At 44.7% G+C, this 23,730-nt stretch overlaps 1 protein-coding gene across 5 annotated transcripts in view; it reads right to left on the bottom strand.

Annotated features, from left to right (window-relative positions):
* The window catches only part of Arhgap26 (Rho GTPase activating protein 26), a 386,814-nt gene that overhangs the window by 54,952 nt on the left and 308,132 nt on the right, over window positions 1-23,730 (bottom strand). For all 5 annotated transcript variants that reach the window (XM_021150730.3, XM_085833661.1, XM_021150728.3 and 2 more), the window contains exon 20: window positions 17,369-17,519. In XM_021150730.3, the coding sequence (XP_021006389.1) occupies window positions 17,369-17,519 (151 nt within the window). The remainder of the gene's footprint in view (window positions 1-17,368; window positions 17,520-23,730) is intronic.

Genomic DNA, 23,730 nt, shown 5'->3' with positions numbered 1-23,730 from the left:
ACCAAACCAAACCAAAAAACAAACAAAAACAAAACAAAACAAAAAAAGCTCCAATATACAAAAGTAAAGAAAATCTACAAACAAAAGTTACAGTGACACTCTGAAAAGACCAAACTCCTTGAACTACAATAATGTGCGACCTTATGGTTTGCAAAACACATAGGAAGAACACCACAAATTCAAGGCCAGCCTGATCTGCACAGTAAGTTCTAAGTCAGTGAAGGTTGTAACAAGACCATGGTTGAAATAGCCAAAAAACTGGGCTGAGGATACAGCTTGGTCTGTAAACTGCTTGTCTTGAAGGATGAGGACTTGTGTTTCCCTCCCAATATCACCAGACACACACTGCAGCCCCAGAGATGCTGCCATTGAGAGACAGGCAAACCTATGAAAAGTCGCAGCCTGACCTACACAGCAATGATCTAAGCCAATCAGAGCTTTTAAACAAAAAGTGGGAGGTGCTCAAGGACTGACCAACCCCATTGTCCTTTGACTCCCATGTATGTGTGTACTCACATATACATATAACATTCATACATACATGAATGTACCTGTGTGTACCTCTCTCCCCTCTCCCCTCAATAAGTCAAGGAGAAATGGAGAAAATCTTATCTCCTGCTTATGCCCCTGCGGTCTCTTGCCCTTTGCTCTTTTACACTGGAATGACATCAATGGCCCTAGGCAGTAGGGACTGTGGCTGTTCACCACGCTGGAAGGCAAGACAGCCTAATGACTGCTGCCTTAGTTTTAAAAGGATAAGAACACAGAAGTACTATGGTTGATTTTGCTTAGCCATGTGTCTGCTGAGGTTTCCCAGTTACCATTCTAGATCATAAAGAATTCTTGTAGAAAACTTACATCAATGAAAAGTAAGGTTCTCCATCATGTAACTCTACAAATAAAATTTAATTACTGAAGTATCACTGCTCCTAAAACCAATGGAGAACTTCCTAGGATGTAATACACACTTCTCTGATGTTCAAAGCACAATATATCAGATGCAATGTATCACATGAGGAGGAGAAGAGAGGGTCACACAGTTGTGATCAAAGGAGCTTCTGGTGGAAGGGGCCCATTGCACTCTATCTGGACTCCGTATTATTACTGGTTTTTATAGCATATCACAAAGTTCTTCTGGAACTTGCATCATCAGCAATAACCTTTCTGCTCTGCGAATGCAGCTACCCTTGTATGTGAGTGGGACTTCCGGAACACTGGGTGATGGAAAAGCCCAGAGCCAGGTTAGAGCTGTGTGAGAATGAGGTGCCCATAACCCCAGCCTCAGATTGGCTTCAGAAACCACTGACTAGCTTAGTAACCCAGGTCACCTCAGGTCCCAAAGCAACTAAATTGTCAATTCTCCTGCCACAAAGCCACTGGTCAATAGAGTGACTTGTCTCAGCAGGAAGCTGAGCTCAAGCAGCCAGACTCTTTCTCCTGGAAACAGAGGAAGCTGAGCTTTCTCCACAAGCTTCGGGGGTAAGTCTGAGGACTGTAAAGCTCTGGGATAGCACTGCGGGCACATAGGGGCCAACAGTGCAAAGTTCTGAGAAAGCAGAGCACGGCGGGAAGAGAATGGACACAGAATGGGATAGGGAGCAAGAAAGTTCTGGTCCCTGCCTTCTTTCTACTGGGCCTACCTCCTGGGGTTTCTGCTCAGCCTAGACCCAGCCACACACTTTCTGCCTAACCACACCCCTTGACTGTGACCTACAGAAGAGTGATCCAACAGGACTCAAGATGTGAAGGGATTGTGGAAGTCCTGTCTACAGAGAGAGCTTAACTGTGTGTTGCCTGATGTCTTACTGGTATTGCTCTAGTCATACTGGTGGATGCTGTTAATGATCTTAGGAAATGGCCTCCCTTTTGTCTCTGTGTCATGAAGTAGGACTCAACATTCCAGTGAAACCTCCCAAAGTCAACCCAGTGACTCTGTTACTGTTACAAGAATAACTGTGACTATAATTTTGCTAAGTAACTTTTATTGAGCATGTGCATGATAGAAGCTATGCTGAGGACTTTCTGCATGCTACTTAAATAAAGTTTTAAATAAAAACTTACAACAACTTTATGGATCAGATCATCATTTCTACTGGAGAGATGAGACTAAGTAACCTGATTTTTATAACATAAAACAGTTGGTCAGAAAGAAAGCCCAGAGCCCAAACTCAACAATATGAAAGACTGGGTAGCAAGGAGACACTTTTTCCTTTTCCTCTGTGTGTGTGTGTGTGTGTGTGTGTGTGGTGTGATCTCAGACTGAACAGAGGTCAATCTTGGTGTCACCTTAGGACCTGTTTCCATTTTGTTTCTTGAGAGAAAGGCTCTCACTGGGACCTGGAGCACTCTGAATAGGCTAGGCTGGCTGGCCAGCAAGCCCCATTGATTCGATTGAGCTGCCTTACCAGCAGTGGAGTTACAAGCCACTGAGTTGGGGATTTTATGTAGGTTCTGGGTGTAGAATCAAGTCCTCCCCAGGCTGTGTGGCAAGCACTGGATCAAGTAACTTATCCTCCCAGCCTCAAGGAATCATTTTTTTCTTAAAACTGTGGATTTTAAGTGATGACCCGGAAGAACGGTCACCTCGCATACCACATATATGAAATCCCATAAAGTTTTCTTTTAGGTATTTGCTCCCCAAATTTCCTTGCTGACAAACAGCTGAGCGCCCTTCCCATCTCTTGTCCACCACACCACCCAGTATCTCAGCTCATATGCTCTATGAGGCCCTGGTTATAGCCCCAGCTTTGCACAGACCCTTTCAGGCTTGTGTGTGTTGGGTGGAGCCAGGCCAGCCCCATAGTGACACACACAGAGGAAAGCAATCTTCACAGAGAAGTGGCACCTTCTCCTTAGGTGGCAAAACAAGGGGCAGCTTAACCGATCAGAGATTTGGTCTTTTTCTTTTTCCTATTTACTTCACAATGTTGTGTTTCTTCTACATGACTCTGGAGCACAGTGAAGCGTAAGACAACACACAAACAGGAGTTGAGTCTGAAAGAACTCGTGCACACTGCTCCCCTGCCTCCTGCCAATACATAGATTACATATTCAGATCCTAGGAGAGGGTCTTAGGTTTCTCTGAATGTTTTTGCACATAGAGATCTAATCCTTCAGGAGGCGTGCCAAGTTTGGGGGTTTATACTATGAGCTTGCTTGTAGAGGCAAACCAAACAACAATAACAACAACAACAAAACAAAATAAAAAACAAAACAAAACAAAAAAACAGGGAGTAAGGTGGAAAGCTGGCTCAGGCCATTGCAACAGGGGTACTCAGGTCACGGCCAAGCAAGTCTCTGCTCTGGTTCAGTGCTGGCTGTGTTTGAAGGAGCGACTCAGGGCTGGTTTTATTAAGCCTCCCTTTGTGTTGCCCCTGGAACTGGTACACAGCTGAAATTCCTAGAAGCGGAAGAAGAACCTGGAAAAGTCAAGCAGGTATGCAAAGAGAAGCAGCAAGCAGAGTCAGCTTCACTGCCCGCAGTGCACACAGGTAGCTGCTCTGGGCACGGGATCTAGTGGATTGATGCTGAAACTCAGGATGGGACAGCCAAACTGGCTTGTGAAGAAGAGGCATATTAATTGGGAATTTTCTTATGGACAAAAATGAGAGTAAGCCTAAATAGTGACCTGAGCAACAGGGTCTGAGTAAGTGTCTAACCTCCTGGGAACTGACTGTGTGTCAGACCTGGCAGATTCTCGACTAGTGAGTGTTCTAGCATGTAGTAAGAAGACATCAGCAAACACCCTTGCTCCTTCTCCGGGGGGAGGGGGGGGAGAACAAGATGAAAATAAGCATTCTAGGGAAATATCAACATGAAAGGAAAGCAAGTGCAACTTGAGGGTGGGGGTGGGAGGTGGAGGTCAACAGGAGAGGTAGAAGGAGAGGAAAAGGAGGGAGGGAGGGGGGAGAAAATAATGTAGACTTCCAGGGGACATATGAAGTCTAACTCCTGTTATGATGATCATGCCAATCGCATCAGTCGCCAGCATGTGGACCCCACCGTTAGCGGGTGTTGTCTTCAGGATTCCCACAGTTCTTCCTGGATTCCTGACAGTTTGTTTTCACTATGACAACTGAACACTGTAAGCACTGCCGTGGGATGACTAAGGACATCTCTCTTCTAACTCCACTTTCACACAAGGGGTCAAAGAAGACTGGAAAAGAGGATGTGTGCAAATGAGGGACTGCCTCTCCTCCAGAGGCAGAGTCACACTGGGCTCCTACTGCTGTGGAGTCTGCAGTGTGAGGCACAGCCTCTGAATGCTACACAGTACAAGCTTCCTCAGAGATGGTGGAACTCACTGGCTCCTCTGAAGAAGCCCTTCTCCTGCCTCAGCGTTGGCTTTGCCAACTTTGAAGCAGGGTCCTTTGGGCCAAAGTAGACGAGTTAGTGGGTCCTACTTATGCCTCCAATAATTGGCGAGAGGATGGACTTATGATCACCCTGCACTCTAGACTGCAAGTTCCACCCACACAGACCATCTCAGCTTGTGAATTCATTGCTGAACAACAAGACATCATGAACAGGACTTTCCAATTTGCTCAATACCTAGGCTGCTTTCCTCTGTATGGCAGTGCCTTAGTCATGAAGGAAGCAAAACAAAAACCATTTAGTGAGTAATCACAGACGGTACCGCCTCTCTTCCTACAAGGGAAGCTGAAAGGATGCAAACCTCACTGAAATATCCTCTTCCCATCAACACTAAGCAGGTGATCTCACTGTGCTGAAGGCGGCAGGTGGTGATGAATGCAGGCTATGTGAGCAGAGTGTCTGAGGTTACCAGGGCAACCGCTGACTATTATTGAGTAACTCTAAGGTGTCTCCATAAAGGTCAGGAGTGAAGGCTCTTTCTCCATTATATATTCAACTTCAAAATGGAGTTTTTAGAGGAAATTGGGTAGATCTAGATGGGGAAAGACAGATCGAGTGAAAGCGCTATATATAGCTCAAGATAATTGAACTACTTGCATCTGGAAGTGTCGGCTAGGCCTTGTGAGGGGCTTCGTGAGTAGCTCCACGGTGAAATATACCTTCTACTTTTCTAAGTTCCGGCTTCCCGGTCTGAGCATGAACTCTGAAACAGCCTTGCAACAGGGGTAAAACTGAATCCACTCCACATAACTGCCTGAGAGGACACTCGGCTTTCCCCATAACAGATTTCCTGTGCTGTCCCAAGCCACTGCTTACCAACCTAGCACCCTAGAGCGAAGTTACAGGGCCCCTGAAAGAATGACTCGATGGGCTGAACCTCATTTATAACACCCTGAGAACAATGCCTTTCTGGTACGAGACACACTGTTCAAACCCCTTCCTTGTCTCTTCGCTCACGGAGTTTAAAGGGTGAAACAGAGCTATTCCTTATAATGACATAGCACCAAGCTTCACAAGCATGAATGCAAGGTAATCTCAAAACTAAGTTTATCTGTTTCTAACTGAGCTTTTGACCAAACACAACACATATAACAAATAAATTTGCTCACCGTGTACGAGTGTTGAAATGAAAAGCTGTTCTTTCCACTGCATCTTCTTCCTCCTGAGACAACCAGACAGACCCATTCCCCTGTATCTTCCCAGAAAATTTTCAGACGTGTACATATACCTGTGTATGTCTGTACCCGTGGGCTCTTGCCTAAGTCATAGTACATAGTGTTTGTGAATTGCTTTCAAATCTAGGTGTATATCAAAATCACGTAAGACCCACCCACATCAGTTAATGGACCGACTAACTGTGGCACAGGGCCAGACTGTCCGTGTTGGTTATCCTTTCATCTAAGGATTCTAAGGTGATGCTGTTAGGAGGATGGCTTATAAGCCACAGCCATCTGGTTCTGTACCTCCTTCTCCCTGAGTACCTCTGCAGGCTACACACAACGAGCACTGACTCCCTGTCCTTCACTGGCTATGTTTCTACCCCTTGGTGTACTGGCACCTTTCATTGCTGGCGTTCTTGCTGTTTGTACAACCATGCTGATGGTGTGAGTCACCACTCCAGATACCTTCTCCATTTTGCAGTCTTCCCTGGGAGCAAGCAGCATGGATCCATCTCAGCAGTAGAGCTTAGGACCCTCTGGCTTCCTGTGTTTACCAGTAAGGTCCCCTGGAAGACTATCAGGAGAGGAAGAACAGTGCCCAGCCATGTATTCTGGTTCCTTGAAGTAATTTTCTTTTTGCTGTGTCCCTTGACATAGGTCTCTGTCCCTTTTGAGGCTCTATCTAACTTTCTCCACTTCTGGGCTCTGATACTGTATTAGTTGTCTGTTGCACTGAAGTAACAAAATATCCAACAAAAGAAATGAAAAGAAGGGAGAGAGGGAGAGAAAAAGAGAAGGTGGGAGGGGGGAGATGAGGAAGGAGGAAGATAGGGTAGTATGTAAGAGGAAGGAAGGTAGATGGGAAGAAGGGAAGGAGGGAGGGGGGAGATGAGGAAGGAGGAAGATAGGGTAGTATGTAAGAGGAAGGAAGGTAGATGGGAAGAAGGGAAGGAGGGAGGGTTTACTCTAGCTCACAATTTGATTATACAGTCTGTCTATTGTAGCAGGGGATTCAATTCTGTCTATTGAATCATGGAGGCAGGAGCCTGAGGCAGCTGGTGTTATTACATCTGAGTTTGGAAGCAGAGAATGATTATATGAACACTCAATTAAGTTTCTCCTTCTCATCCAAACAGATCCCAGCCTATACAATGACCTCTCCTCCCACACCCAGGGTGGATCTTCCCATCTCAATTAACCTAAACTACATAACATCTTACAGACAGTACCTGGATGTGTGTCTTCTAGGCTGTTCTAGATCTTGTCAGGTTGATCATCAGTACTAACCATCACAGGTACTGCTGTCCATCCTGTCCCCTCAGCCCCAGGGTGGTGACTGGTTGGTGGTCACTATGCTCTGTACTATCTAATGTGACTCTTCTGTAGTAACGCCATTATAAAGAACCTGTCCCTGAATTGTGCTGCTTTAATTATATCGATATCTCTTCTTAGAACTGCAAACACTTCCTTGGACAGACACCTCTACCTTTCTCTCTCTGTGGATGATATCATCTGTTTTCCCTGAAGACACGATTTGTACAAAGGGCAAGTAGAAGCAATAGGGTCCTATTTAACGCAACCATTTTATCCCTCTTGCAAGCATTTTTGACAATATCCATGGAGCCACCATCTGCCTTCAATTTATAAAGAGAATTTGTGGTACCTTGGAGTCAATGTCTGTGGGAAGCACCCTGCTTCCTTGTGAAGGGAGCTGGGAAGCACTGGAAGAGAAGCGAATGAGTTAATGACTAAGACCCTACAGTTGAGAATGCTTTTTCTTTACAAATTGTTTTGCTTTTTGCCATAATGGCAGTTAAATTAACACAGAGTCAGAAGCTGCAGAGGAATTCCTGAGGCTAAATTATTCCCTGGTGAAGACTTGAGACTGCAATTAGTTTCTAACCTAATTAGTGTAGTTCCAGTTGGCTCTACCCAGAGAAACAACATGGTAGGTGGCTTGACAAGGCTCCTCTGGGGAAACACATACATCTGTTGGCTGACTTTGTACAAATACCTTAAAGCCTATCTTGTAATGGCGTGTTTCTATGGATTCCACTGTACTTTATTATTTACATTTAATCTGGTATTAGCTATTTCATTTCACTTTTAAAGTTGTCTCAACATTTTTAGTCTGGGCTTCTTTGTGTCACATCAGAGTGAGGGCATGCACCTGTCACTACTGAGCAAATCAATGCTTGAAAACTGTTGACAAAGGCAAAGGGCGAGGTTCAAAACATCAGACTGGCAGTGGTGGTGGACGCCTACCATCCCAGCACTTGGGAAACAGGAGGATGAAGATAATCACAGCTATGGAGATACAGAACTTAATGTCATCCTGGGCAGCAGCAGATCCTGCCTCAAAAAATCAAAACTACAAAATCAAGAACGCATGTGTTGCTTGTCATATTACTTGTCAACATGGACATGTTCTGAGAAATATACTGCTAAGTGATGCCACCTATGATGTACAATGTCACTAGGTAATATAATCTGGGACCATCAGACTGCCACAGATATTATCCCTTGTGGCTCACATGCTATGAATTATACCAGCAACTGATATGTAATGACTGCTTACTTTGAACCATGGAATTTATTGTTATGATAGACTTATCCCTTATCTGAATCTACCTTGAATACAGGTATTCTTTTTGTTTGTTTGAAACAGGGACTTTCTATACAGGTCAGGCTGACCTTGAACTCATTATATAGACCAGGCTGGCCTTGAACTCCCAGATCTCCATCTGCCTCTGCTTCTCCATTGACGGGATTAAAGGTGTGTGTCCCCAGGCCTGGCTGAAGGTAGGCATTATCCATTATCAGATCACAGACAAAGTTTAAGTCAGAAACAGTAAATAATGTGCCCAACTTTGCAGTCAGAAAATGGCAGAGCAGAGGCTTGACCTCTGAGTAGACAGAAGCTACTCCGTTCCTTCATTCTCTACCCTTTCCTGCAATTTGGGAAACATTGGCTCTCAGATTTTCTGTCCATGGTTACTGAGGGCTACCTTTTTTAGAATTGCATACTATGAGAACTGTTCTGTCAATACCAGAATGCCATGTCACACACAGTGAAGGATCAGTGAAGAGAACTGGATCTGCTTAGATTCATCCACCCTCTCTATGGTCAAGAAGCATTCATTTGAACCTGGATGGCTAGGCGTCCTTAGGGAGACAGAAAATGCTGCATTGATGACCAAATAAAGTTCCTCTGAAAGCCATCCAGCCCTCCCTTTACCACACAAGGTGTACTGACTTCAGCCAGGGCACAAGGCTTTACAAAGTCCATTACTGTCAACCCTGTACAGGCAATGTGCCAGTGTAGGGATGATTCAGGCTTAGCACCAAGAGCTTTGCAATGAGCTAAACCATGATTTTATTTTCATGTAAGTCGGGTAACCTCTTGCCCTCTGTTACTGCACATGGTGATTCTCAAGAGTCTAGGAAGGTCTGAGATACCTCTGAGATTTAGAAAAACAGAGACTGCTGGGTACCTTCAGCAGAGAGGTCTGGGGTAGGTGCCTGTGAAGGTGGGCCTCTGCGCAGAGCTAAGACTGTTCCAGGAGACTTGTATGAGATCAAAGGAAGCCTCCGGAAGATCCTGCAGAGCTCCTTAACACAGGGAAGGGGATGGAAACAAGATCCTGGGCCTGATACTCTGTCCAAGGAAGCATCTGCCTTGGAATTTCTTTTTAGAAAGAACTTTAATGTATTTAGTTTATACAAGGTAGACTGAAACTACTTAAGACATCTCCATTATATATATGATGGGAAAAAATTATTCCAAATTAACCTTAAGTGAGGAGAAAAAAAAAAGGCACAGCAGAATTCCTTCAAAGTTCCCCCAGGGGTACAAAAGTGCTGAGAGCCAGGACCATTCTTTTCTCCAGATTCTGAACACCCACATACCCACAAAATAGAGTGCCAGAAGGCATCCGAGGACAGCTAACTCAGATAAAATCCATTCATTCAGACTCTTAATTATAAACCCTGATGCTTGAAGCATGCACTGTACTGTCAAGGCAAATTTGGGAAATTATTTTAGATGACTGAATCAGATTAGTAAGTCTACAGAAAAGACTCAGATACTTTATATATTTTAGTTTGTAACAGGGAAAAGAAAAGAGTATGTGTGAGGTGAAGCGTTTTTCCATTCTGTTTCTCATATTCCTGGAAACCAGGGATGTGGTGGGCACCCTCCCAGTGCCCACTAGCCCCTCCCACGCCCCTCTGCTGATAGGCTGTAGGGACTCAAATGTTGCTGACTGCCCTGGAGTATGGGAAAGAAATGCTGCTGCGTCACCAAGTGTGATGGCTGCCTCGAGCCATCTTTATATTATAGAAATGATGACCAGCTAATAACCGAAGATATTTACCCATAAAATTCAGATGGGTCCAATCAGGCAGGGGGGTACACCCTAAACAAGGGAAGCTCAGCAGGATTTCCAATTAGGGGGTGAGGTCTTGTGTAGGAAAATGGAAAGAGGAGATAGGAGAAAAGATGCTTTGTAAAAAGGCAATAGGCCACACCTGTAACCTTCTCTCGCCATGCCAAGATCATCTGACCATTCACTCAAGGGGGTGCAGCCTTTGCAGCCCCAGGAGCTCACGGAAGCAGAGGAAAGTTTCAGACAGGTCCCAGATAGAGCAGGGCATGCATGAGTGGGAGTCACCAGGAAAAGGCTGCTCTGTGTGCAAGTCATTGCCCATTTTTTGCAGGCAGAACTCTGCAGAGACACTTCCTGCCCGCACATAGGCAAGGGGTAGGGTCTTCAATCTAACAGCGAGATCTTTCTCTACCAAAGGCCAGTGCAGCCAGAGGAAAATTCCTCTCTCCAAAGTCCACAATCCAAAATGTAGATAACAATAACACTTTGGGAAAACCACAATTGTCCATTCCAGTGTAACTATCCTGGCATACAACAACATTGAGGAAAAAAAACCAAAACACCATTGACGAACACTTGTCTAATGCCTGTGATTCATTTTGTGAATCATTTGGTCTCAACTAACAGCAGTTATGCACACGCTCACTGGGTAGCCCATGGGATTTGGAAGATTTTAATTTTTTTTTCCAGGAAAAAGAGTGTCTATCCAAGGCCTTGGTTTAAGGCCTACAGGATCAGATTCTAAACAGGGGGTTGCTGGGGTATGGAGAGCAAAACAGTGAGAGATGAAACTAAAGTGTGTATCAGGACTGCAGGAACAGAGAGAACAGGCTGTGTGTGCAGAGGCTCCAGAATAATATTAACATCAACATATTCATGTAGGAAGGTAGGAATTCAATATGAAGATCAATCTTGCTAACATTCACACCATCTTTCCGTGAGGGTAAAGTCACTTTATTTTTCAGATGTAGAAACTCAGAAAGAGAGAGAGAGAGACAAAGTCACTTTCCTCTTGTCCTTCAAACCTGTCTCCTTTACTCTCTGTGGGTTTTCTTCACAGAACTCATTTATTTTTTTTTCCTGTCTCTATTTATTTCCTGTGGAATGTAAAGCCCACAGAATCAGAAATGGCTGTGCTTTTTATTTCAGGGGAGGGGTACACTGGTATTGAACCCAGCACCTGGTGCAGGGTAAACACACTCTGCTGTTCTTGCAGAGGGGCAGGGAATGTCTTCTTAACCCTCTGTTTGTAAATGACTGTATTGTCACAACTAAGAAAACCTGCCCACAGTGGGTATTCAAACTGATGTTGGCTGAAGGTATGGTTGGCCAAATGAACAGACGCTAAGTACAAGCGTTAAGGTATCTCCCCAGCAAGCCTCCTCCCACAGAGGAGCAGAAGGCAGGAAAGCCTGGAGTGCTTCTGAGAAGACAGTCTACCCAGAAGCAGGCTACAGGATCCTCTCTAGAGGTCCCTGGCCCATGGCTTGCTGGCCCTAGTACATGAGGTCAGCTGACTCTGGCAGACGGACTCTGTTAAGTGTTTAGAATGTGCACATCTTTTAGGCCAATGGAAATAATTAGGAAAAGCATATGTAAACGTGTGTTACGAGGAAAGATGAAAAAAAAAGGAACTTACTTGTGAGGTTACTGGCCAGTGAGTTATTTTGGGGGAAGGGAGTAAGGACCACTTAGATGGCCAAAATGCCTAGAGCAGCCTGAAGGCCTTTTCAGTCTTCCCCTTCTCCCTCTGCCTGAGCAGTCTGAAGGAAGCACGAGCCCAGGGGTTTCTAACTCGGGGCATTAATTTGTGTGTACTACTTTATTCAATATTTGCTCGCTTCCCTTTAAACATGTCACTGTCTTCTTACAGGCCCTGGGCAGATACCAGCTCTCTTGATCACTGTGGAAGGATGTGGCTTTCCTTTGGGAGTAACCTGCATTCTTGGATGTGTACTGGTGCCATTTCTCTACAAGGCCCCAGAATTAAGGGTAAGCATGTTCAGGGCTTTGGGCCAATCTATGTTGGTGCCGGAGTGAAACCTAAGGCTTCCTATTTTCCATTTCAGTGGCTGAATCATCCTCCTTATTGGCTTCAATTGTTAGCCCCAGATCTTATTTTGTTTCTTAATGTCTTAGAATCTCATTATGGGATATTTTCTTTAAAGGATTCTAAAATCTGAGACACGGGGCCCTGCTACAAGCTAGAATGTTTCCACTTGTTTCTATCTCGCCATGTGTCTCAGCTCCACACAGCACTAGGTGATAAAACCATACAGGCCTTGCATTAGTTAACTACTGCTGTTTATTAAATCACTCTTAAACATAATGGTTTAATACAACCGTGACACATGAGTCATCACAAACCTACAGGCAGCTTTGCTATAGGTCTTGCCTGGACTAATTCATGTGCCTGGATTCAAATGACTGGTGGCCAGGGATGGGGTTGGATGAGACACTGGTCTTCTTTCTGAGATAGGCTGTCATGTCCAAGGTTAGACCCACTGGTGTGCACGATAGCTGGCTCCCAGGAGCGTGACATAGAGAGCTACAAGACATCTTGGCCAGGGCCTGGAAATCATTCTGAGCTGATTTTATCACATGCTAAGGGGCACCTAGCATGCCAGAGTCTGGACTCTGAGCTTTTAAGAAGGGCAGCAAAGATCCTGGCCCTCATTTATTCTATCAAAGGCTGACAGAGGGGTAAGGAGTGAAGCAGGCCATTTCCTGTCAGGTTTAATATGGGCTACATGTAGACAGTCTTTCTTTTGAAAACAAGTTGAAAATTTGTACTTTAAAAATGTATACGTTAATGGATTTTTTTTTTAAGAGAGGTGTGGGACTTACAGAAAACTCACAAGTAGACCTGTGATTTCTTCTCTTCCTTACTCCCTAGGTTTCTCCAGTTTTTAACATCTTGGTGTAGTGTCCTTGCTCTGATGGATGAAGCAACACTGATACAGTATTACTAATTAACACCCCTGGTTTCCTTTAGGATTCACCCTTTGTGTTGACAGGTTTTACTGACTTGAACAAATACAATGTATCTTGTGTCCACCACTGAGGTGCTGTATCAGATAGTGTCAGTGCCCTGAAACTAGAGCATCCTGCTCCCTGTATCTCTGGCAGGCACTAATCATTATGACTGACTCCATTGTTCTGTATTTTTCAGGAAGTCATATATTTGGTGTCACACTTTTGAAGTCTTCCCAGACTAGTTTCTTTAGCAGAGCAATATGTGTTTAAGGTTCCGGTGACTTTATCATAAGGCTGTTTTTTACATTTATTTATTTATTCATTTTTATGTACTGTACTTTTGCACATATGCATGCTGGTAAGGACACCTTCACAGGGTTGGCTCTCTCTTTTCTACTCTGTGGGTTCCTAGCTCAGGACTCACACCATCAGACCTGGGAGTAAGCACCCTCACCCACTGAGCCATTTCTCAGGCTCCAGCTCATATCATTTGATTGTTGAATGATCGTTCACAGGGCAGAGGTGCCACACAATCTATCCACTAACATCTCCTGACAGATCTCCTCATTGCTTCCAAGCTCTGGCAATTGTGAATCAGGCTGTTAGAAATCCCGGTGGATGTTTGTGTCTGTAAGTTTTCATCTAGCTTGGTAAAACACCAAGAAGCCGAACTGTGGCCATATGGTAAAGGGCGCTTAATTTTCTAAGAGACACGAGGTTTCTCCCCAAGTGAACATGCTACCCTGGGTTCCTACCAGCAGCAAGTGGAAGCTGCCGCCTCTGCCATCCTCACTTACAGTGTTTGTTCTGGGATGCTGGCTGTGTGGACAGCGCAGTATCTTTGGCTTTCATCTCCCTGTAACATATGATGGAATCATTTTTCCATTTGCTTATTAGCTATCTGACTATTCGTCTTTGGGGAGGTATCTTTTCGGATTTCTTGCCCATATTTTAGCTGTGTTTGCTGTTTACTTACTCTTGAGTTTTATGACATCTTTGTGTGTCTTGGATACCAGTTCTTTATCAGATACATGTTTTGCAAATTGTTCCTACTTTGTAATTTATTCCTTTGTTCTCTTAGCTTTTTTAAAAAAAATATGTGTGCATATATATATATATATATATATATATATATATATATATATGTTTTAGTTTAAAGGAAGTTGAAACAACAATGTTTTCCTTCACATATCACGCCTCTGGGGCTGTATGAGAAAAGTCGTCACCACCGCCAAGGTCATCTAGTCTCCTCATAATTTAGCATTTTATATTCAGAATTATAATTTACCTGTATTTAATGTACATGAAAGTAGATTTGTGTCTGGATAATGTTTTGTTTTTAATATCTATGCCCAGAATGGAATATAGATTTTTCTATATTCTATAAATATATAGAATTTCTTGGCTTTAAAGGTTGGTTAATTTCCTTCCCTAACCCAGCAATTTCCCTACAGCACACATGTCAGTAGGCTGTGCCAGTCTATGTTGGATTAATTGGACTTCCTTGTCCCATCCACCTAGATCTTCCCTAGCACCTGCCTAACTCGTACTTTCTCTACCTCTCTTTTCTCATTACTTCCATCTGATGGATGTGACCAGATATTCAGTTTATACTGATTCTGAAGACACGAGCTGCAAGTCTCATGCAGCTCTGCCCATGCCCAGTCTACCCTTCTTAGCCTGAGTGTAAATTCAGGAAGGGCAAGAATTCTGCTCTTCTGGTTTATCCTAAGTAGCTTTACAGAGGTCTGGGCACAAAATAGGCTCAACAAGATTTATTGATACTTGCAGACGAGCTAGACGCTGGTGCTAGATTATCAACTGCCCTTTGGTCCTTGGGAGAAACCTGGCTACTGCAGAAAGCTAGGGAAGGAGCTGCCCAAGACTGACACATAGCATTCATGTCCTAGCATGGGTGGACTGCTGGCAACGCTGACTTGGATGTTCAAAGTAGCTTTATGCTCACGCCAACAAAAGGGCCTCCATGTCCTGGGAGAACTAGATGTGCCATCTGAGTAACAGATCATGAGCAATAAACATGTTTCTTTCATTATGATTTCTACATGGTCATGATGGCCAACCCACATGTTATGAAAAAACGGAGGTGGGGAGAGGATGAGAAAACTAAAAAGAGCAGGTAGTTTCCTGGTGATGGGATCCTTACATTATACCTAATTAATAGGCAGAGGAATGGTAATCTTCCACCCCCACTCTGGCCACATTTTGTTTCCATCTGTATCACATGTCTCTAAACAGCTCAGAAGGAACAAGGATGGAGAAGTGAAGGGTGGGTTGTGACCCAGCCCAAGCATCACAGCACAGAGAGCTGAGACATCTGAGAAACAATTTACTCAAGGAAAGCAGTGACTTCCGTTTGTCAGAACTACTTAACTGCCATCTTGGTCCACCCAGGCCAGTTCTAGGCTGAGAAGCTGTAAAGGCAGGAATCAAGGACACGCTTTGGGCTTAGCAAATGGCCAATGACCTGCTGCAGAGTTTCTACGGATTCTGGCACAGCCTTCACACAGGGATGAGCAAGCCTGGTTCCCTGGTGCCAGGTCCACTGTATCTGCCTTCCTAACCTCCAGATCAATAGGGATGCACCAGGGACTCGCTCAGCCTGGGGACAGCAGTCTTGTGGGAGATAGAGCCAGAGTTGGACTCCAGTCTCTTCTAAACACAAGCAGATACAACTATTCCTAATGTCATTCTCCCTTCACTGGAGCACCCCTGAATCTAGACTAGGAAATCAATCAGTCAATCAATAACTGTGTATTTCATGCTAAATGATCCCAATAAATGATAAAAAACCAAATTACATACAGATACCCTTAGGATATCCCAAGGCCCCTCCTCCAGACCAACTTACAGGACATAGCCCCTTTGCATTTAGCTGCTAAACTATCTCTTGGTACATGCTGTACTCAGTGACTCAGGGGCCGAAGCTACCAGCTGCTAGAAACAAAGATTAAAGACCACTGGTTGGTGTTGGTTGGGAAAATCAGATAGAGTTTCAGCTTTGCTCATAGCACGCAAAGAATAGCTGTAACCATACGCTAGATCGCCAGTTTAAACAAGAAGGAGCTGAGTGGACCAAGGAAGGAGTGGTACTGTGGGGGTGGGTGGGTCTGAAAGAGGAGCTCAGTGGCCGGAGAAGCAGGTGCACAAGTGCTCGAGAAGGCATACAGCAAGTCTAGCTATGGAGAAGCAGAGGCAAAGGAGGCTTGTACAAGCTGGAGGAATTCAACTATACTATGCTCTGGAGACGCTGGTGAACCTCTTGGTGAACACGCCGCGCACTATGCACCAGACAGAAGGCCAGCAATTCGACTCCCTGGATGTCCTGTCTCGAGCTGCTCACAACCACGGTGATCTTACCCTGCTTGGTTTTAGATTTCACCTCAGGCTGTAGCTACATGTTTACTATAAACACTTTAGAAGTCCAATTTGGAGTTTGTTTTTTCTTCTTAAGCATTTAATAACCCTTAGTTTATTCTACAGCCAATATATCGGGCCCGTTTTGTGGATGATACATATATCCGAAGTGTGTGTGGGGGGGTGCTATCATGGAACACCATACTGAAGGTCAGGGAAAAGGTGCTGCTGTCCTGTGTCATCCTGTAGTTGGTGTCTAACCAAGAGAAACAACTGCCTGCAGATAGCCTGGGGCTGAGGCTCAATCTGTTTTCACTAGAGAAAAGCGAAGTCAACAGCTTCCCGACTCTTCTACAGCTGGCGCTTGAGCATCCAGCTGCTCTGGTCAAATCTCGAATTCTTTCTGCAAAGACCCTAGCTGACAGGATTTACAGGGTGGTCTAAGAAGCATGCTGAGCAGTGTGCGCTCAAGTCACAAGACAGAACCTTCTGGCCCTGGTTGAATGGTTTCTGCGGAGTATTGGACAACTATCCCTAATACTTTATCTTGGCTACAAACGCTCAAAGTCCCAGATGGAATAAAAAAAAATTCCTTTTATATTCTCTAGCATAGGTCACAATTATACTAAGGTTTGAGAACAAGATGACACACAGGGCTGCTGCATACCAAGTGCTCTTCTGTATGGACGCAGACACAGAAGCAGCATCAAATACTGCCAGCTTTGTCGGGGGGATGGAAAACCGGGACAACACGAATGAGCAGAACGGACTCAGTTACTCATCTGCTAAATTCCTTGATGTTGTAACACTGAAGGAAATCGTAGCTAGCACAGGCAACAGCCATCAGCAAAGCCATCTCAGCAGAACAGCGCGTCACAGATCAAGGCTAAGAAGCGGTATGTTAAGACGCTCCTTTGTGCTGATGATGCTTAAGGGAAAAAAAAAACCACAACAAATCAAGCAAGTTCCAAGCTCAGGGGGAAGGTGGAAATCATGTTCATGGAACAGTAACCCAAAGTCAGGTTAAGCCGGAGAAATTCTGGTAGGACAGATGCTGGAGGTCGGTGGGGAGGGGACGGGGGCTATCGTACTTACAGTGAACTGGGTCGAGTAGGTTTGACCACATCCAGGTTTGAGTCGCTGGAATTCAGATTGGGCTGCAGGCTGCTGCTAGAGTTAAGGATGCTGTTTGCACTCGAGGAGACCGATTCCAAACTGGAGTTGATGATGCTGTTTCTCTGCTCCTCTGGGGAGGAAAACGACAAAAAGGGCCCATATGAATGCTGACAGAATAGGGAGAGGTTGCTCCCACACATACGGCAATTTATAAATATAGAGACCAACTTAAAATATCTGATGCTTTGAAAAAGTACGAAGGAGCCAGGCACAGTAGCATGTGCCTGTGTTCTTAATATTCGGAAGGTAGGGGCAGGAGAATTAGGAGTTCAGTGCCAACTTGACAAAAACAGACAAGTCAACCACACAATGAAAAAAAGTGGGATGTAGGAAAGGATACAATTTAAGAGTGGCACTGTGCATGTGTGCGTCGGGGGGTGGGGTAGCTCAGTGAGGAAGAGCACTTGCCATCAAGTTCCAGTCCTTGGAACCCACATGATGAATGGACAGATTACCCTGTGCTGAATTTACAGACGCACAGTTATACCCTCCAGTTTTCTCCCTCCTTCCCTCCCTCCCTCCCTTTCTCTGTCTCTCTCTCTCCCTTCCTCTATCTCTCTCTCAAATAAATATAAAGTGAAACAATCAAAGAGTGAGAAAAGAAAGGTCAAAAAGGAACAGGTCACATGGGTTTTAAAGCAAAGGTTTTCTCATGCTGAAGGGATGGAGGTAACCTCACCTTTAGTATAAGCCCGGCTTTCCCCTCCTAGGACACTATGATCCCACTTCCTCTTAACTTGTGACTTCCTTTTGATTTACAGATGCTAAGGACACAGAGAGGCCCTCATTGGCTCCTTGCCATACTTTCTTCAAAAACCCTTTCCCCTAACATTGCCCGACAGCTTCGGCCATGATAGACTTCTAAATGTCCAGTACATCAATACAGAATATCAATTTCCAGACTAACTTGATGGCCACACCCAAGAAACATCTGTTTACTCCTGGAGTCACACATCTGAGGTTTAACTTCAAGGTAATTCTTTAATAAGCAGAGATATAAGAGTTGCACAATTGTCTACAAATACAATACCCAAAAAAAAAAAAAAATTGAACCCATGGTCCAGGCCACACATTTATATTAGGAAATTACTAATTACTATCAGCTCAGAAAAGAGGAACCGGAAGTATCTCCGAAAGTTTGTCTCTGGCTGGCAATGCGCCCTCAGGGACATCCATATCATGGGACCTCAGATTCTTCTTCAGCTTAGGAGTTCTTTATTTTTATTTTGTGTTTATGGTTGTTTTGCCTGTACATGAACCAGTGCCTCACACGCATGCCCTGACAGATTCCTCCGGCCCCATGTGTGTGCTTGGAATTGAATCCAGGTTCTCCATGAGAGCAGCCCCTGTTTGTAACCACTGAGCAGTTGCTGCAGCCTCAGATCTGGATAAATCTGTGAAATGGGAAGAGTGAGGACTGTCCTAAACAGCTCACGAGCTGTCCTGGGGATCAAGCGGGATCATATGCAGGAATGTGTTTTATAAACATTGGACTACTGCTCAAAGAGAAGAACTTTCTGTTTCTTCTCATCTTAAAAGCCTTGGACACAAGACTTGAAAGATGTGGGGATGATGCAGCTAAATGGCATGGGTACCATGGCGGAGCAGCATGTGACAGACCTGGAATGTCTGTCTCTCCCCTCATTCTCCACACACTGGAATGCAATCAACTGATTTTGCTGGCAATTATTTCATTTGCCAAGAAGTAAGTGGATTAACTCTTATGGAGCCTTCATATATGAGTTAGAGGCATGCTCTATCTCCAAGGGACAGACCAACATGCTCATTTACAGAGGAACATTTGAACTCGGGTCTCCTTTAGTCAATTAAGGATTGAGAGCATTTAAATCCACTGTCCCTTGAGGGCTGGAGAGGTGGCTCAGTGGGGAAGGGAGGGGAGGGGAGAGGCAAAGGAGGAAGGGAAGAGAAGTGAGGAAGGAGGGACAGGAGGAGTGCAGGAGGAGGTGGACTAAAGAGCGAGTGAGTAGGGACTTACTACCAAGAAGAAAAAAGAACTCCTGTGTCCACCTGGTGACCACCGAGGAAGTGGATTTGACACCGCAGCAGAAGGGGGTAAGTCTCAGAACCCCAAAATCACAGAGGAGATGGCTGAGAACTTCTCAGGAGAAAGTTTTTTGTTAGGCTGACAGTCTTGATAGTAGGTAGGAAAGTGGACAGGAAAGGAAAGATTGTCCCAGAGTAAAATCAAAAGCAAACTGTCTGTCTCAGTGGTTCAGCCAAACTACACCAAGACAAACTTGAGGGCATTTGGAATAAATTAAGGAATAAAGGGGAAATGACTCAGTGTCTCTTAAGACGGGAAGCCCCGCCTCCTGTGGGCAAATGGGTACCTGCTCCTGAGAGCAAAGCAGAAGGGTAGAGGACACCCTCCAGATGAAAAGGAACCACCCTGCCCATTGGATGACTCAGGCCAGCTCTGGAGCCCTGTCAGGAGCTAGAACTGGGCCATCTAGATTGCTGGAGGAAAGGGGGTTACATGTTAGTGGACTTCAAAAGAGAGCAGCCACCAGATATGTGTCGCGCTCTGCTCTCTCTCTCTCTCTCTCTCTCTCTCTCTCTCTCTCTCTCTGACGCTCCTCTGCTGGCTAGAGTTGGTGAGAATGCTCTCCTTTCTCAAATCTGTTGTCAGGGAATGCCTCTGTATATCAGTCACCAAAAGCCAGAGCACAGGGACGAGGGGATGGGGTAAGTTGCAAGTTTTAAATATGAATCAGGAATGTGCTGGATGCTTTTATGAAAAAAAAATATATACATACACACACACACACACACACACACACACACACACATATATATATATATATTGGTTTTTCTAGGCAGGTTTCTCTGTATAGCCCTGGCTGTCCCGGAACTCACTCTGTAGCCCAGGCTGGCCTCGAACTCAGAAATCTGCCTGCTGCCTCCCAAGTGCTGGGATTAAAGGCATGTGCCACCAGTGCCCGGCATGAAAATATATTTTAAAGCACTGACAGTAGATATAGACTTGGTCCTTAATGACACAAACTACTCACGTGTAAGCATAGGCTATCTGGCTACACAGTGTCTATTCAAATGGCCTGTGAGGTCAGAGGTCACCTACTTTTCTAATGAATAGCTCCTGTATTCTGCATATCAAAAGCCCATGGAGAGTCACACATTAAGCAAGAGAATAATATGCAATCAAAATTTCTTCTGCTGGAATGGAGAGAGGTAGTTTTGTGAAACTGAGTTTTGCAGGTGCTGAGGCCGGGACCTTGAGACCGAAGCACTAGTGACTGTGGGCAGCATTGATGTTTTCTGTACAAATCAGGAGTGGAAAACACAAGTATGGGACCAAATCACAGCAACTAAAAATGGAAAGCCGCAGAGTAATTTTGGTGATGTTGTACTTGTTCTGGGGTTGCCATGGAAACGAGGAAGCTAAGCTCCCACACTCTTCATATTTACTAAGTGACTCCAATTCACTCTAATGGCAACTCCATCCAACAAAGGAGGCGGGGTCTGTTTATCACAGAGCCACGCCAAATGCACAGGTCTTGGCAGGCTTAGGTTCGGCTGGTCTTCTGAACACAGAGACCTAAAGAGTAAACATGAGACACAGATCCCTGTCGCTTCACAGGATGTCCCCACGCTGCAGCAGCCTGTCAAAATTTGGGCTAACATGTTATTTTTCCACAACATCAAAAAAAAAAAAAAAAAAAACCCAGAGGACCCATGACTCTGCACAGACAAATCTGGCAACCCCACCCTTCTCCACACTCAAACATGGAGGAGAAAAGGGAGTTACCAGGCAGCAGCTTTGCAAAGACCCAGAGTTTTACACAGAGAACAGGGAGGCACAAGCAAAACCCCCAGAGGCACTCTCGTGTTATAGCTGGGAGAGAGGAACACTCTCCTCTGCTTGCTAGGGTTTTGCAATGAAGTCTGTAATACATCATCCTGACAAGATAGGAGGATAATAGCATGGCAGCCTAATGAATTTTGCAATAAAAATGATGAATGCACAGCAGTTTCTGAATTTGCCATCTCTGGGAAACACCCAAGTGCATGAGAAGCTCAGACCTAGACATCCTGACTGTGCAGTGCAGATCCTTTCATGCACTGTAGCTTTCATTCCTGATAGCAGAGCAGACCACGCCAGAAGGAAAGCCAAGGTGGTCTGATTTCCTGCTCATTCGGTCAGAGGCCCTATGATAAGAACATTGTTGTGAACAGTCTGTGCAATATGTTTAAATAAATAGTATCTTGCACAATGACTGATGGAGCAAGCAAGGGTTTGATGAGTGAGAAAGAAGTGTGGCCAGCGTATGTATGGCTTACACACCTTCCGTGGTGCTCATAATAACTTTTGTCCTTGCAAAGGAAGGACATGTCAGTAGATGTGGATTTTGTGGAGAGTGGAGAAGGCACAGTGGCTGGCCTAGGGGTGAACTGACTCATTGAAATGAGGCACGGAGGCACAATAGAGAAGCCTGGTCCTGAGGCTCTTCACTCCTGTGGAGCTGCAGAGCTTCCACATAATGGCTATGCTGGGAACTGAAGGATTAGAGGTAAGTGGACTCTCCCCAGAGGCAACTTTGCTGCCTATCCTGCTGTGGAGTGCTGGTAAGAAACTATGCATTCCTCATTTTTATATCACGAATCATTATAAATTGGCTTGAGACAGTAAATAGATGATACAATTGGAGAACTTTATAGTAAGAAAACATCAATACATAGTAAATATGCATTCCTCTTTAATAAAGAAAATATATAAAAGCATAGATATATATGTATATATATATACACACACACGTACATATACAGACACACAGACACACAGTGAGAGAGAGAGAGAGAGAGAGAGAGAGAGAGAGAGAGAATAGATGTCTTTTAACAGAAAGATCACCCCACACCTAATGCTTCATTATCTGCTTTGCTCTCGTAATGCTAGCAGCACACAGATGTAACCCTTTACTATCCTTTGCTCTATTTAACGACTTATCTAAAACTTTCTTTATCGTCATTTGTCCTCTACACATCAGTTTTAATGGCAACATCAACTCTTTGGTTTTCAGCCACACACAGAAACCACACATAATTAAACAAAGAGCCACATTACACGTTTTGGAGCCTCTGCAACAACAGGAATCCATGTGGACAAACACGTCATCTGCCAAAGCAAACACGTTTGTCCAGAGCACTCAGGATCTCCAAAGGCAACCTGAGAAATGGCACAGGCTGCAGCTCTGACTGCTCAGAGGAAGGCATTACATAAGCCTCTCAACTGTGTGAATTCCCAGCCATTTTTCAACAAGGAAGACACGTATGAGAAGTATATAAGCTAAATTCTTAGTCTCTCACTGAGCCTGTCTGGGAGAGGGTCCAGCATGTATTAGCTGAACTAAAAGAATTAATCAGAGCTATAATCCCAGCAACTAGTTAACATGATCCATATGAAACAATGCCCAAGAATCCATTCCTGTCCCTAATCCACCCCTACCAACCCCAACAACATCTGCCAAGGTTTCTAATGTGTTTGTACTTGAGCATTAAGGGAGCTGTTTCTGGAAGCAGGGCAGCCACATTTCCCATGCTGGAGCCCTCTCCTTTGGAATCTGCAGGACCAGAGGGGAACTATGCTCCTATTCAACGGTATGGTGACACTATAGCCTGGTGATAATTATCATAATCACAGACAACAGTTATTAGGTGCTTACTGTGTCCTAGGCCTCATGTCAAGAACTTTACAGGCACTGGACTCATTTAATTATGGTAATTAGCCTCCAGGACAGCTGTTATTAACGATCAGTTTTACAGATGAGAAAACAGAGGAACAGAATGCCAGAGTGCTGCCCTCCAGGTGTCAGAACTATTCTCTCTGACTACAGGGCCTCTCACCCCAGCCCCTTCACTCCCTTCCTGGTAATGACAAAGCATCAGCACTGTAGTTGGTCTACCTTGAGTTACTGTAGCAACCAGAGTCTGGATCTCCTGTCCCTAAGAGTGCTGGAGAAGATGGAGCATCCGTATTGTTCCTAGGCTCCGTACAATGTAATGCACACCAATGTCTCAGAACCACTGTTCCAAGATGCTCATTTCAACATCTTTGTGTATATACTAAAAACTGGGGAGAAGACCACTCTTTGTTGTCAAGCTGCAGCCTCCTGGAAGAAATCACAGAGCTTCTCCAGGCTCACTCTGGTCCTTCTGGCTCTACTTTCTATAGCTGTCTTGAAAAAGTACAGCTTGGTGTTAGTGCCCTTCACTCAGATATACCAGTCCTCTTCTTCTGCTGTGCA

Source organism: Mus caroli, unplaced genomic scaffold (assembly GCF_978045245.1).
Source record: "Mus caroli unplaced genomic scaffold, Mus_caroli_1 scaffold_19, whole genome shotgun sequence".
NCBI lineage: Eukaryota > Metazoa > Chordata > Mammalia > Rodentia > Muridae > Mus > Mus caroli.
Note: the sequence above shows the minus strand (reverse complement) of the source record. Positions and strands in the feature narration are given on the sequence as shown.